Consider the following 16377-nt stretch of genomic DNA (forward strand, 5'->3'; position numbering starts at 1 on the left):
CATAAAAAAGATAAGATAAATAAATAAAAAATTCTATTTTGTGGTGAGGGAGTCGGTGAGGGAGGTGCAAAAGGTGATTAAAAGAAATAAATAAAGAAAGAGTGTGATGATGGATATGGGTATAGATGTAATAAAGGAATGAAAAGAAAGAAATAAATAAAGAAAGAACAGCGTGTGACTTTGTTGTTTGAGAGAGAGAGACCGTGGGTTTGGTCTCACCAAAAATCAGAAAGATAGAGAGAGCCCCCCCTGTTTGGTTTTCTCTTTTCTTCTTTATGCTCCTTAAGAGACACAGCCAACGCACAGATGGAAAGACCTAACAAAGGCCCTGCGGGCATTATTTTGCGAGTAGCTGCCAATCTTATACCAAATACAGACGCAAAGAGGAAGGTGGATCCAAACGCAAGGGCATCCCCTATTTCCTTCATCTCTGATGCTTGCATAAGAAAGTAAGCTGCAGCCATTAGAGATCCACCAGTAAGGCCTCCTAGAAGCGATCCTTTGCTTCCTGTTCTTGTTTAGGCAAAAAGACCACTAACAAGGAGAAGCACTCCGTAGGCTGCAGAGGTAGCAGGGGCAAGGTCTCCGCCCAGTTGAGAGTTGCATCGATGAAAGGGACCACTAGTAGTACAAGTGGACTCAGAATTTCTGTTGAAGAGGAGGCATTGTCTTTGTCTTCCCCTGAAGCTAAAGCTAGGGCTTGTGGAAGAAATGCCCGAAAATCTCCTTCTTCTTCCTGTACTTCCTCTCAGATCGAGAATCGACGACAATGGAAATATCGGAGGCGTATTTGTAGCTGCAGCTGGTATTACTATTAGACACACACAGCGACACTGACAGGACGCCATCGTCCCCCCCAATTGACGGCGGCGCAACCTCCCTCCTCAACCAGGTACCAAACGCTGAACCCAACCAAATCAGAAAAAGCAAAATACGGTGTGTTGTCTGTGGTTTGTGCACTCAGCAGGTTGAAGAAAGGAAATTTCAAGGTACGTGTAGAAAATTTTAGCAGACTAGGTTGAGGTCCGGCGGACGGCTAAGGTGAGGTTGCCGCCCGCCGGTGAAGCGAAAATATTAGGTTCTAAACCTGCTCTGATACCATGTTGAAATCGAATGTATAAAGAGAAATAGAGAATTGTATTATTGATGTAATATTGATTGATATTTATTACAATGATTCATGATTCCTATATATAGAAGAGGGTGAGTGTGTAGTAGGTAAGGAGTAGGTGAAGTGGAGGTGGTAGTGGTGTAGTGGGTTAGGTTTAGTGGAGTAGGTTTAAGTGGGTGAAGTAGGTGATAGGTTTTAACAAATTATTAATAGGATCAATTAGTATAATTTTTTGGGGGATGCACCAATAAATCCCAAATTAATAACTTATACACTGTTTAGTCCTAAAAGTTTTCTTATAAACTGAAAGGTCCCATTACAATGTTTCAAACATTAGATTTCAAACATCAGATTAATGTTTCGAACATCAGATTAATGTTTCAAACATTAGATTGATGTGCAAATGGGACTAAATGGAGCATAAGAAAACTTTTAGGACTAAATGGTTCAACTTTTCAGAAACTAGGACTTATGAGTAAATTTTTCAATTTTTTTTCATTTTTTCATTATAAATTAATTAGTGGCAATTAATGGTTTAATAAGCATCAATTAATACTAAAATTATTAATGGTATCAATTAGTATAATTTCTTTTCATTTTTTCATTATAAATTAATTAGTGTCAATTAAAATTATTAATTGGCATCAATTATTATTTTTTATTCATTAATTATTATTTTTTTATTAAAAAAAACATTGAAAACCTCCACACACACAAAAAAAAAAAAAAAAAAAATTGAAAACTCTAGCTCCGGTGGGACGAACCGGCGCTAGGGTTTCAGATTGATCCACAAAGAGAGAGAGAGAGCCAGAGCCGTTGTCACGCCGGCAGCCCCTTCTTCTCCTCCTCTTTCTCATCTCACCGCCGGCGTCGATCACGAAGAGAGAGAGAGACCTAGGGTTGACGCTATCGATCGCGATGGTTTAGATCGTGATGGAGAGCGATCGGAGAACACTGGGGAGAGAGAGAGAGAGAGAAGACAAAGCACGGTCGCCGGAAATCGACCTAGTTCCCCAGAAATCGCCTCTCCCATTTGTCTGAGAGAGGAAGAATGAGTGTTCTTGGTTTATATACATGGCACACTTGTAATTAGCATCAATTGGGAAGGACATTTAAGTCATTTTACGCCCCCCCATTTCAGCTTGCCATATAAGCTGAAATCAAGAAGCACCCCCTGAGGTGCTTACAAATTTAAGCTGAAAATAGCTTAATAAAAGCTATAATCTATCCCTTTAAGTTTTACCAAACACACCAAAATAACTTAATTTAAGCTAAAAGTTTATCTAAGCTGCTTTTAAGTGCTACCAAACAGGCACATAGTTACTCATCTCTTTCAACCATCTTTTTGTCTCATCCTTGCTCTCTCCCAGAACCCTACTCCCTTCAATCATGTGATTGTTGGAGACCCCCTAAGAAGTATCATCCATATAACACTCCTCATTAATCAATGCTAAAGGCTGAAAATCCTTAGTGAAATCACTCTATATGGATAGTTGAGGCACTAATCCATCTCTAGTGACATCTTCTCTCCCTGGTTGTAGACATGAACAAGAATTAGTTGAGTTGACAACAAAAGAAGACAGGACTCTATCCCCATCCCCCCTGATAATGTTATAATTTAGAGTTCTAGGCAGAAGCATTAGCATTTCCAAGAGTATTCAAGCTCCTCTTCTTCAATTTTTATGTTAAATTTTTCATGCTCATTTTAGCTATGAACAAATGCATTTGAGAACGGATTTTATATATTTGGCATGGTGTTGTAGTATTCAACTATTTCTGTCAACTGGCATACTATTGAAATTGATACATGTCTACCTGGATATTGTTGATGTAGGATCTTCTCAGTTGTTGAGCCTAAATAATAAAAAATTCTAGTCAGAAAATTCCTCTTGTTAGTGGAATAAATATCATCTTTGGTCTATTCTGCTAAATTCTGCTTGTTTGACAAAAGTGTTCAATTGAAATTTTCACTGTTGCCTGCTAACTCTTTGCTATTATTATAGGCTGTGATGAAGGTAGCAACTCAATTAAATGAAAAGATGAGAGATACATCAAATATATGGGCCCCTCCAATCTACAGAAGACTTGTCAGCATTGATAAAAGGGTGAGAGATATGTCAGAAAGATGTTTACTGAAGATTAGGTCTACAATATGTCCTCCCCCATTAACTCTGTCTAAGGTACTGGGGACTATAGTAGTTCCATTATATCCACTTTTCAACTTTTTTTCAATCTAAAAGGTGCGAATTACATACAAAAATATACATTTATGGGATGAAAGGCTGATGTGAAATGATATGCTACTTCTATTGCTGCACTTGAAATATGATAGTGATCCTTTTTTAATGTTGATGTAAATTAATATTCTATCTATATTGGTTAAGTCATCCTTATGTCCATCAAGACTTTGTAGTAAGGTTCGAATGTGAATAGATGGGTGTATTTGCATGATCTACTTAAACAAGCATGAATATTCTAAGTAGATTTCACTAATACCAAATGACTATGACTATGAAATGTGAAGACCAATTCCCACCGACCTATTTTGGTACAACAATACTCATTGAAGTTGGGGAATGGAATGCAAGTTTGTCAATAGATTTTTGTTCCCCCTTTGCTTTTTCCTTTTCAGCCCAAGGATTCCTTCATAGTTACTCATCATATTGCAGATGTTTTTAATTAAGCTTGTAGAACAAAGTATTTGTTCGAAGCTCAACAATAGAAGCATGCTTTCTTGTAAACTATCATATTTGCATCTGATGTTGCTGATCAAAAAAATTTTAAAATGTTGATCAAACAAAATATTTGCATTTGAGGTACTTTCGGTCTTTCTGTACATTTTATCTTGTTTGTAACTCTGTAACCATCATAAGAATTTGAACTCTTTTCCAAGAAATATGAAAATATATCTCTCATGCCTAACTTGCAACAAATAGGGTGAAAGACCTTAATACTAAGACCTTTAGTAAATACGTTAGCTAATTGATCTTCAGACTTCACATAAGGCATACATATCAAACTCCTATTCAATTTCTCATTAATAAAATATCTGTCGATTTCAATATGCTTAGTCCTATCATGCTGAACAAGATTGTGAGCAATACTGATGGCAGCTTTGTTGTCATAATACAGAATCATGGGTTCACCACAAACGATTCCTATACCACCCAACAAGGACAGAAGCCACATAAGTTCACAAGTACCATGCTCCATAGCTTTGTATTCTGCTTCTATACTAGACCTGGATACTACTGTCTGCTTCTTACTATGCTTGGTGGCTAAATTTTCCCCCACAAGAGCATAACAACCAGAGGTAGATCATTTGTCATATATAGAACCCACCCAGTCTGCATCCATGAATCTCTTTAACCTCAAGTGACCATGATTAGAAAATAAAATCCCTTTTCTCGGAACTCATTTAAGGTACATTAAAATGCCATACACTACATCCAAATGAAGCTCGAGTAACCAGCTTAAGGGTGTGATAGAATATCACCCTCTATTTATAGAATGAAGATTAGGGTTTACAAGAGAGTCAATTACAAGATAATCCCTGAGGGCACAAAATGATTACAGACAGACCTTAGTGAAACTTTCGGCTAATATAATATGCTAACACTCCCCCTTAAGCTGGTGCGAAGATATCTCTCATGCCCAGCTTGCCTAATATGCCATGAAATGGTTTATTCCCAATCCCCTTGGTGAGAATGTCAGCAAGTTGTTCACCAGACTGGACAAAAGGAGTACAAATGGTACCACTAGTGAGTTTCTCCTTAATGAAGTGGCGATCAATCTCAACATGTTTTGTCCTGTCATGTTGAACTGGATTGTGAGCGATGTTGATGGCGGCCTTATTATCACAGTATAACCGCATGGAGTCCGTCTGATCAATACCTAGATCACGCAACAATAATTTGATCCATAAAAGTTCACACACACCTTGTGCCATAGCTCTAAACTCAGCTTCTGCACTTGACCTGGCAACCACATTCTGTTTCTTACTTCTCCAAGTAACTAGGTTGCCGCCAACAAATGTGCAATACCCTGAAGTTGATCTCCTATCAATTACTGACCCAGCCCAGTCAGCATCTGTATAGGCTTCTACACGAAGATGATCATACTTTGAAAAATACAGACCCTTACCAGGAGCAGACTTCAAATACCTCAAGATTCTCATGACAGCATCAAAGTGAATCTGATGAGGAGCATGCATAAACTGACTAACTACACTGACAGCAACAGTAATATCAGGACGGGAGTGAGATAGGTAAATGAGCTTACCCACTAATCGTTGATAGCTCCCCCTATCCACAATTTCTCCTCCGTCATCATCCCCCAATTTCTGATTGGGATCCAGTGGGGTGGCACATGCCTTACAGCCAAGCATCCCAGTTTCCTTCAACAGGTCAAGCACATATTTTCTCTGTGAGATAAATATCCCATCCTTAGAGCGAGCAACTTCAATTCCCAGAAAATACTTCAAGCTTCCCAAGTCTTGATTTCAAATTCTTTAGCTAAATATTTCTTCAACAGAGGTATTTCCCCACTATCATTGCCTGTAAGAACTATGTCATCTACATAAACAATAAGTTCTGTAGTCTTACCGCGTGAGGAATGTTTCACAAACAATGTGTGATCTGCCTGACTTTGTTTGAAGCCATATTTAAACATAGCCTGAGTGAATCTCTCAAACCAAGCCCTTGGAGACTGTTTGAGACCATATAATGACTTCCGTAGTTTGCATACTTTGCCTTCTGTTTGATGATCCTCAAAACCCGGAGGAATGTCCATATATACTTCTTCTTCGAGGTCACCATGGAGAAAAGCATTCTTGACATCAAATTGATAAAGCGGCCAATCTAGATTAGCTGCTAGAGAGAGAAGTACTCTGACTGAATTCATTTTAGCCACTGGTGCGAAGGTCTCCTGATAATCAATGCCATATGTCTGAGTAAACCCTTTTGCCACAAGTCTTGCCTTGTAACGCTCAATAGACCCATCTGCTTTGTGTTTCACAGTATATACCCATTTACATCCCACAGGTCGTTTGCCCGTAGGTAACTCAGTCAATTCCCAAGTGCCATTCTTCCTAAGTGCTTTCATTTCCTCAATCATGGCTAGTTTCCACTCAGAGGTAGCAAGAGCATCCTGAAAATGGTTAGGAATGCTAACAGAGGAAATATTGGACACAAATGCTCTATATGAGGATGACAAATGAGAGTATGATACAAACTGTGAGATAGGATGTTGAGTACAAGATCTCACACCCTTCCTCTTGGCAATAGGAACATCAAGATCAATGGACTCAAGAGATTCAAAGTTACCCAGACTCTCATCAGAAGCAGGAGATGGCAGTGGAGTAGCAGAAACGGTCCCGTGTATCCAGTTAACTGGTTTTCTATCTATGTCCCGGACATAAACATGCCCGTCCTTATTCTTGGTGACAGTGGGTTCGATAGTCCCAGTAGAAGAGGGGGGTGCAAGAACAACTGGTTCCACCATAGGAAGCATAGTAGTAGAGGGTGGTGCAAGAACAACTGATTCCACCATAGGAGGCACAGGAACTGGTTCCACCATAGGAGGCACAGGACTCACTTCACACCAAGGCTCCCCCGGAAATGAGGACGGTGACACCGGAGAGGACAAGAAAAAGGACTGGGACTCAAAGAAAGTTACATCCATGGACACAAACCACTTACGAGAAGAAGGGTGGTAACATTTATACCCCTTTTAAGTAGGAGAGTAACCAAGGAAAACACATTTGAGGGAGCGAGGGTCCAACTTACCACGAGAGGGAGAGTGATTATGGACAAAACAGACATAACCAAATATTTTAGGAGGAATAGAAAACAAGGACGGAGAACCGAGGAGGACGTGAAGCGGAGCCTGTTTGTCCAAGACCTGGGTAGGGAGACGATTAATAAGATGGGCAGCGGTGAGAACAGCGTCGCCCCAATAGGGCCGAGGCACATTCATAAAAAAACACATGCACCGAGCCATGTCAAGAAGATGCCGATTCTTGCGTTCGGCCACCCCATTTTGTTGAGGGGTATTTGTGCAAGAGGTCTAATGGATAATGCCATGAGTAGAGAAATATTGTCCTAACCCAGAATCTATGTATTCCCCGCCATTATCAGAACGAAATATTTTGATAGTAGCCCCAAACTGAGTACAAATCATCTTATGAAAAGTGCGAAACACAGAGAAAACCTCACTCTTATCTTTCATGAGATACACCCAAGTAGTACGAGAAAAATCATCAATAAATGTAACAAACCAGCGATGACCTTTCACAGACAGAACACGAGAGGGACCCCAAACATCAGAATGTATTAATGAAAAAGGAACGAAACTTCTATTCAAACTATGAGCAAAAGAAGCTCTATGTTGTTTGCCAAGTTGACAAGACTCACAAAGAAAGTCAGACACATAATGATTTGCGAAACTAAAAGGAAATAAATGCTTAAGTAAATGAAATGAGGGATGCCCAAGACGCCGATGCCACAGCCATAAATCAGCGGGGGTAGTAGAAGACGTGGTGGAAGAATAAGCAAGTTTGTCCGGTTGATCTAGGAAGTAGAGACCATTTTCTGCACTACCACTGCCAATCGTCCTCCCCGTGACAAGGTCCTGAAAAAGACAATGATCAGAAAAAAACGTCACACTACAATTCAAATCCTGGGTAAGACGACTTAAGGATAACAGATTAACAGAAAACTTGGGAACATGGAGAACAGAAGATAGATGTATGGTAGGAGTGACTTGGACTAAACCTTTTCCAGAAATGGAAGAAATAGTACCATCGGCAATCCTAACTTTGTCCTGACCTGAAGAGGGCTTATAGACAAAGAAAAGATCAGAGGAGCCAGACATATGATCTGAGGCACCAGAATCAATAATCCAAGGCAAAGATGTATGAACCAGGAAAGCACAAGGAGAAGATGCTAAGTTACCTGAGCGGGCAAAGGACGAGGAAGCGGTACTGAGGGCAGTAGAAGATCGGCGGTCCAACAATTGGCGCAAAGCATCCTCCAGCTCAGTATCAGAAGCTTGGGTAACAGAAGTAGAATTAGACTCAAGGGTATCAATGGCACTAGACTGATGAGCCCGGGAATAGGAACCACGTCCTCGAGATTGGCAGGACCGACCTCCTCGAGAACCAGACCGATCACCTCGACCCCCGGATGGAGTCCCATGAAGCTTCTAACACGTCTCACGAGTATGCCGCGGCTTCTTGCAATAATCACAGAATACAGACTCCTTAGCAGCAGACGGAGGAGGCAGGTTGAGGCCATCTCAAGGAGTAGACAGTAATGCGGAACGGTCAGTAGAGATAGGGGACATCATAGCAGACCGACGACTCTCCTCATTTTGGACATAGGCAAATGCCTCCTGAAGTGAAGGAAGAGTGTCCATACTCAGAACTCGACCCCTAACTGGATCATACTCCACATTTAGGCCGGCCAAAAATTTAAAGACCCGTTCCCGTGCGATGAACTTCTTGTACCCGACAGAATCAGCAGGGCAAACGGGTTTATAGTCTTCCAGGTGGTCAAGGCGTTTCCAACCGTTGGTGAAGAAAGTGAAGTACTGAAGAACAGTCTGCTCCCCCTGAAGTGAGCTCTCAATAGATCGGCGCAACTCAAATGCTTGTGAAAAATCTCCTTTGCGGGAATAGGTAACAGCCACAGCCTCCCAAACGTCCTGGGCAGTCTCCATAGACAAGTAGCCCTCACCAAGTTCTGGAACCATCGAATGGATAAGCCAACTCATAATCAAAGAGTTGGTAATCTCCCATTGGACATAACCTGAGTCAGTGGTACTAGGTGCCTGTATCCTGCCATCAACATACCCCATCTTCCCTCTGCTTTTCAAAAACATAGTCAAACTTTGAGACCATGCTAGGTAGTTCTGACCATTAAATAGAGAGGTGGTGATTTTCAGACTAGGGTTGGTGTTCTCAGTCATGGTAGTAGGTAGAATGGGACTCTCACTCTTTGGTGTTTGAGAAGAAGGAGACACACTGGTGGAATCTGTCATGGATACAATACTACCAAATCCGGAAGGTGGCAGTGAGATAACAGGCACAATGACCACTATAAAGACATAACAAAATTAAGAAAACATTTTTTTTTTTTTGTTTTTTTTTTTTTTGTTTTTGTTTTTTTGTTTTTGTTTTTGTTTTTTTTTTTTGTTTTTTGTTTTTTGTTTTTTGTTTTTGTTTTTTTTTTGTTTTTTTTTTGTTTTTGTTTTTGTTTTTGTTTTTGTTTTTTTTGTTTTTGTTTTTTTATATATATATATTGATTTATTTATGTATACATGTATTTATATATAAATATATATAACAGGCTATATTTATATATATATATATATCAGGATATATATATATATATATATATATATATTTATATATACCAAGGCTGAGATCATACCACAGTGACAGAGGCTGAGGACGATGACGACGAGCGACGATCGACAGAGGAAGGCGAGGAGATCGACGAGGTAAGGGAGACGACAGAGGAAGGCGAGGAAGACGAGCTGAGGAGATCGACGAGGTGAGGAAGACGAGTTGACGAGGTGAGGGAGACGACAGAGGAAGGCGAGGAAGACGAGCTGACGGCTGAGTGATGATCCACCCAGGTAAGCTTCCAACCCTAGAGTGTCGTTGGTGTAAAGGTCTACCAACGAGGGTGAGCCGAAACCCTAGAGGTTCAGCTCTGATACCATGAAGCTCGAGTAACCAGCTTAAGGGTGTGATAGAATATCACCCTCTATTTATAAAATGAAGATTAGGGTTTACAAGAGAGTCAATTACAAGATAATCCCTGAGGGCACAAAATGATTACAGACAGACCTTAGTGAAACTTTCGGCTAATATAATATGCTAACACCAAACGTTTTGCATGAGGATTATACATAAACCGATTCACTATTCCGACTGCATAAGCAATATCTGGATGAGTGTGGGATCGATATATAAGCCTTTCCACAAGTCTCTAGTACCTCTCCTTCTCTACAAGATCACCAACACTGCTGCAAAGATAATGATTAGCCTCAATGGGCGAATCAGCTGGTTTGCAGCCTAACATGTCAGTTTCCTCAAGAAGATCTAGAATGTCCTTTCTTTGAGAAATAAAGATGCCTTTTTTCAAATATGGCAACTTTAATCCCAAAAAAGTACCTCAACAGGCCAAGGTCATTGATCTCAAATTTTTTGGCCAACTGCATGTTAGGATGTGTCACTTCTTCCTCATCATTCCAAACTATGGCATCTACATATGACAAACATGGTGTGATCTGTGTTGCTTTTTTTATACCCAAATCCAACCAAGTTCGAGGAGACTATTTCAAACCATATAGAGCCTTCTTCAACCTGCAAACTTTGCCAACTGTAGACTAAGATGAGAATCCCTTTGGTGTATCCATATATACCTCCTCCTCCTCCAAATCACCATAGAGAAATGCATTCTTCATATCTAGTTGTTGTAAAGATCATCCCAAATTAGTAGCACATGAAAGAAGGGCTTGAATGGAATTCATTTTTGCTACAGGAGCAAAGGTTTCTTGATAATCATTGCCATACTTCTGGGTAAATCCCTTGGCCACTGGTCTTACTTTGTACTGTTCAATTGTCCCATCTGTTTTTTGCTTAATGGTGAACACCCACTTACACCCCACTGGTTTTTTTCCACTAGGAAGAGGAACCAACTCTCAAGTGCTATTCTTGCTAAGAGCTTACATCTTCTCTACCATAGTTACTTTCCACTTAGGATCGTTAATAGTCGGATTTAATTTCCATCAAGTCCTATTGAAAATAAGTCCTAGTAAAATCATCACTAAAAAATAATTGTGACATTTTTTGCATATCACTAAAAATTGACAATTAGTGACTTTTTTTTTAATTACGGTTTTTATAAATTGTCACTAAAACTTACAATTAGTGACGTTTTTCTATGATAAAATTTTCAAACTGTCACTGTAAGTTGAAAATTAGTGACGTTTTTTCGTGATGATTGTTTTAAATTGTCGCTAAAACTTATAATTAGTGACATTTTTGTCTATTTGAGAGAAAACTTAGGAAATGATCATTATATCACTCCCTTTATATTAATCATCCAAAACTGTAACAAAGGAGGCCCTAAAACACTAATTAAGGAATCACAATATAATCTAAATGAGGAAACAAATAATAGAATGATTCTGACATATTTGATTCTAACATATATTCTAACACTCCCCCTCAAGCTGGTGCAAAGATATCTCCCATGCCCAGCTTGCCAAGAATATCATGAGATGGTTTACTCCCAACTCCCTTGGTGAGGATATTTGCAAGTTGTTCACTAAACTTCACAAATGGAGTACATATTGTGCCACTAGTGAGCTTCTCTTTGATGAAGTGACGATCAATCTCAACATACTTTGTCCTGTCATGTTGAACCGGATTGTGAGCTATGTTGATGGCAGCCTTATTATCACAATATAATCGCATGGAGTTTTTCTGGTCAATTCCCAGATCATGCAATAACAACTTGATCCACAAGAGCTCACACACACCTTGTGCCATAACTCTAAACTCAGCTTTTGCACTAGACTTGGCAACCACATTCTGTTTCTTACTCCTCCAAGTAACCAAATTGCCTCCAACAAAGGTACAATACCCTGAAGTGGATCTCCTATTAGTTATTAATCCTGCCTAATCACCATCCGTATAAGCTTCCACATTAAGATGATCATGTTTGGAAAAATAAAAACCTTTTCTAGGAGACGATTTCAAATATCTCAAAATTCTCATAACTGTCGCTAAGTGTATTTCATGAGGAGCATGCATGAATTGTCTAACCATACTAACGGCAATAGCAATATTAGGACGAGAATGGGATAAGTGAATGAGCTTATCCACTAATCTCTGATAACTCCCCCTATCAACGGCTGCTGCCCCACTATCATCACAAAATTTCTGATTAGGTTCTAATGGTGCGTTACAAGCTTTACTTCCAAGCATCCCTGTTTCTTTCAACAGGTCAAGGACATATTTTCTCTGACAGATAAAAATCCCATCTTTGGACCTAGTCGCTTCAATCCCCAAAAAGTACTTCAAGTTCCCCAAGTCTTTGATTTCAAATTCGCTGGCCAAATACTTTTTCAACAAAGGGATTTTCTCTACATCATCTCTTGCGAGCACTATGTTATCCACATATACAATGAGAGATGTAGTCTTACTGATGGGTCGTTTTACACACCAAAAATAAACACTAAACTGTACCAAATTCCTTAGAATAATGGTAAGTCCAGGTATCGATCCACAGGGACAAATGTGAAATTAAACTAATTTAATTGTTAAATTCCTAATTTAACTTTGATTAAAAAGATGATGATTCATAAACTAATAATAACTAAAATAAACTAAGAATTTAACCTAGCAATTAAAAGCAAAATTGGGATTATTGATTTTGGGACAAACCTAGGGTAATGAATTCACCACTAGTTACATAAATAAGGTCTCAATTTGAAAATCAATTATGTTACGGTTTGAACCTAATAATACCTCGCAACTACAAGTTCGAAGCATTGACCAAGAGAATTATCACGTTCAATGTATAGGCACGAACCATCTCAAGTAGCACGAGTCGTTCGCTTTGAACTATGGTAGCAAAACAACTTGTCCCTCGTAGTATGGCTCGTCTCATACCTTAAATATAAAATAATAGAAAATCATTGCATGGAAAGCATTCAACAATCACAGAAAGAAGAATACTTGAAGAAATAATGGAAAATATATTTAAACACTTCTTGAATACCGTACAATTTGTTTAAACCATTACATAATCAAAAACCAAAAAGAAAACCGTATTTTCTTGGCTAGGGTTTCATCAAAACCCTAAAAATAGAAGCGTAGCCACTCATGGAGGAGTGAGAAGAGGTAAAAGAAGAAGAAACCCCCATGGAAAATGTTCTTGAAGCTTGAGAACCCTCTTTTCCAAACCCTAGCCCCTCCTCTCTTTTCGAATTTTCGAAACCCTAGAGTAGTCTCTTTTTCTTCTTTTTATTCTCAGTCAAACAAACTTGAAATTCTGCGCATGGTCTCTATGTGGGCCGCTCAAGCGCCTACAATTTCTGCTCGAGCGGTGGTGGGCCGCACTTGCGGTGAGGTAGCAAGTTGAGCATTTTCACTTCTTGTGCGGAGAATCTTTCTTTATACCACTTTTCACCTAAATTTGGGTGTTGTCTTCCAAATCTGTAAGTGCACAAAACACATCATCTTTGCCAAATAGATAAAATTCAAAGACTATAAATGTACTTTAAGCGGCCTCAATGTGGTACCTTTCGGTCTACATCACTTACCATGAGAGGAATGTTTCACAAACAGAGTATGATCCGCCTGACTCTATTTGAAGTCGTATTTCGGTATTACCTGAGCGAACCTCTCAAACCAAGCCCTTGGGGATTGTTTGAGGCCATATAATGACTTTCAAAGTTGACACACCTTACCCTTAGTTTAAAGAGTTTCAAAGCCAGGACGAATGTCCATATACACCTCCTCTTCTAGGTCGCCATGTAGGAAAGCATTCTTCACATCAAACTGATGAAGTGGCCAATCCAGATTAGCTGCCAAAGAGAGAAGTACTTTGACTGAATCATCTTTGCAGCTGGAGCAAATGTCTCTTGGTAGTCCACCCCATAGGTTTGAGTGAAACCCTTTGCTACAAGTCGAGCCTTATGCCACTCAATCGAACCATCTGCCTTGTGTTTCACAGTATATACCCATTTGCACGCTACAGGTCGTTTGCCCCTTGGTAACTCTATCCAATCCCAAGTGCCATTCTTATGAAGTGCTTTCGTTTTCTCTACCATGGCTAGTTTTCACTCAAGAATAGTAAGAGCATCCTGAAAATGATTAGGTATACTAACAAAAGAAATTTTTGACACAAAGGCTTTATATGAAGGGGACAAATGAGAATAAGACACAAAGTTAGAAATAGAATGATGAGTACAAGATCTCACTCCCTTTCTCTTGGCAATGGGTATATCAAGATCAGTAGGTTTAGACTCAGAGGTAGCAATATCAGGGGTTTCAGGGTTACCTAGACCTTCATCAAGAGAAGGAGACGGTAGTGTTTGATCAGAAGTGGTCTCTTGTATCCAAGTAACTTTCTGACTTTCTTTATCCCTAACATAGACTTGCCCTTCTTTGTTCTTGGCAACATCGGACTCTGTATTGCTAGTAATAGGTACCACTAGTGGCGGTACTAGGCCAGGGATGATAGAAGCAACAAGAATCTCTTCACTCCAAGACTCCCTCTGAAGAGGTGACTGGGACACTGGGCTAGACAAGAAATAGGATTGAGACTAAAAAAATGTGACATCCATGGACACAAACCATTTACGAGAGGGAGGATGATAACACTTGTACCCCTTTTGGGTAGGAGAGTAACCCAAGAACACACATTTGAGAGAACGAGGATCCAACTTACCCTGAGAAGGAGAATGATTGTGAACAAAACACACACAACCAAAGGTTTTTGGAGGAATGGAAAACAGAGACTCGAAACCTAAGAGAACTTGGAGAAGTGCTCTTTTTTGTAAGACTTGTGTAGGAAGACCAGAGTTTTAAAAGGCTTTCTTGAGGCTCGCCTCGATGCTCGCCTCGCCTTGAGGCTAAAGTAAAACGCATCAAGGCTTTGATTTTTAGGCATTACTCCCTAAAGGCTTGCGCATCATAGTTTGAGACATGCGTCTTAAGTGCGCTTTTTACGCTTTTTGCGCATAAGCATGTGAGGAGTATGCACATGGAGAAGTTGCCTTGGGCATTTGTTAAACTCAGTCTATTAGATTGTTTAAACATAAAAAAATTAAAAAGAATCCATTTTTACAACTATATTCTACAGGAAAAATTAAGTAAATGATCAATCAAGAAAAACACAGTTAATGGTCAAGTGAGAAGCTCAATCACTGAAATTAAGAATATCGATTTCTCTTTCAGTGAAGGAAAACTTCCTTCTATGCAGTAAAATGTTCAACGCATTAAAGCGAAAAGTATTTACATATTTATATTCAATTTTGTTTTTATTTGTTTAACTATTTAAAAATATTTAATTTATTCAGTAAATATTAAAATTTGAAATTTGAAATGCTTACGCCTCAACGCCCTGAGGCTTATGCCTCGCCTCATGAGAGGTAAAACGCTTTAAAGTACGCATTCGCCTTTAAAAACTTTGAGGAAGACGGTTAATGAGATATGCAACAATAAGAACAGCTTCGGTCCAATAGGCCCAAGGTATGCCCATAGAAAAACACATACAGCGGGCTATATCAAGAAGATGATGATTCTTGCACTTGGCAACCCTATTCTGTTGAGAGGTGTCAGTGCAAGTTGTTTGATGGATAATACCATGAGTGGAAAAATATTTCGCCAACCCAGAATCAATGTACTCACCCCATTATCAGAACGTAATACTTTGACAACAACCCCAAATTAGGTACTAACCATCTTATGAAAGTTTTGAAACACAGAGAAAACCTAACTATTTTCTTTCATGAGGTACACCCAAGTAGCACGAGAGCAGTCATCTATAAAAATAACAAACCATCTATGACCCTTCATTGACATCACACGAGATGGGCCCCAAACAACCAAATGAATTAAGGAAAAAAGAACTAAACTTTTGTAATTACTAGAAGCAACAGAAGCTCGTTGTTGTTTGCCAAGTTGGCAGGACTCACAATGAAACTCAGAGACTTTATTGTTGATAAAAACAAAAGGAAATAAATGTCTAAGTAATAAAAACATGGATGTCCTAGACGCCGATGCCACAGCCATAAATCTTTCTTGGTGGATGGAGTCTGGATGGAATAATGAGCCAACTGGTCAATCTGATCGAGGTTATAGAGACCATTTTCTGTTCTACCACTACCAACCTTCTTCTTCATGATAAGGTCTTAAAAAAGACAAGAATCAAGGAAAAAAGTTACACTACAATTCAAATCACGAGTAAGACAACTCAACGACAATAGGTTAACAGAAAAATTAGAAACATGTAAAACAGAAGACAAAGGTAGAGAAGGGGTGGCATGGATAAAACCTTTCTTGGAGATAGAAGAAATAGTACCATTAACTATCTTAACTTTATCCTATCCAGAGACTGGTGTATAGTCTGAGAAGAGATTAGAAGATCCAAACATATGATCTGAGGCACCCGAATCAATAATCCATGGCAAAGCCTTATGGGATAAAAAGGCACTAGAAGATGTGACTAAGTTACCTAAAT

The 16377-nt window shown here is 39.3% G+C and overlaps 1 protein-coding gene across 3 annotated transcripts in view; it reads left to right on the top strand.

The window, feature by feature from the left end:
- Positions 1-16377, top strand: part of LOC114256079 (uncharacterized) — a 43429-nt gene that overhangs the window by 13133 nt on the left and 13919 nt on the right. For 2 of the 3 annotated variants that reach the window (XM_082903405.1, XM_082903407.1), the window contains one exon: positions 3115-3291. In XM_082903405.1, the coding sequence (XP_082759531.1) occupies positions 3115-3291 (177 nt within the window). The remainder of the gene's footprint in view (positions 1-3114; positions 3292-16377) is intronic. The other variant, XM_082903406.1, reaches the window with a different exon arrangement.

This window comes from Camellia sinensis, chromosome 13 (genome assembly GCF_055761805.1).
Source record: "Camellia sinensis isolate YWXY chromosome 13, ASM5576180v1, whole genome shotgun sequence".
NCBI lineage: Eukaryota > Viridiplantae > Streptophyta > Magnoliopsida > Ericales > Theaceae > Camellia > Camellia sinensis.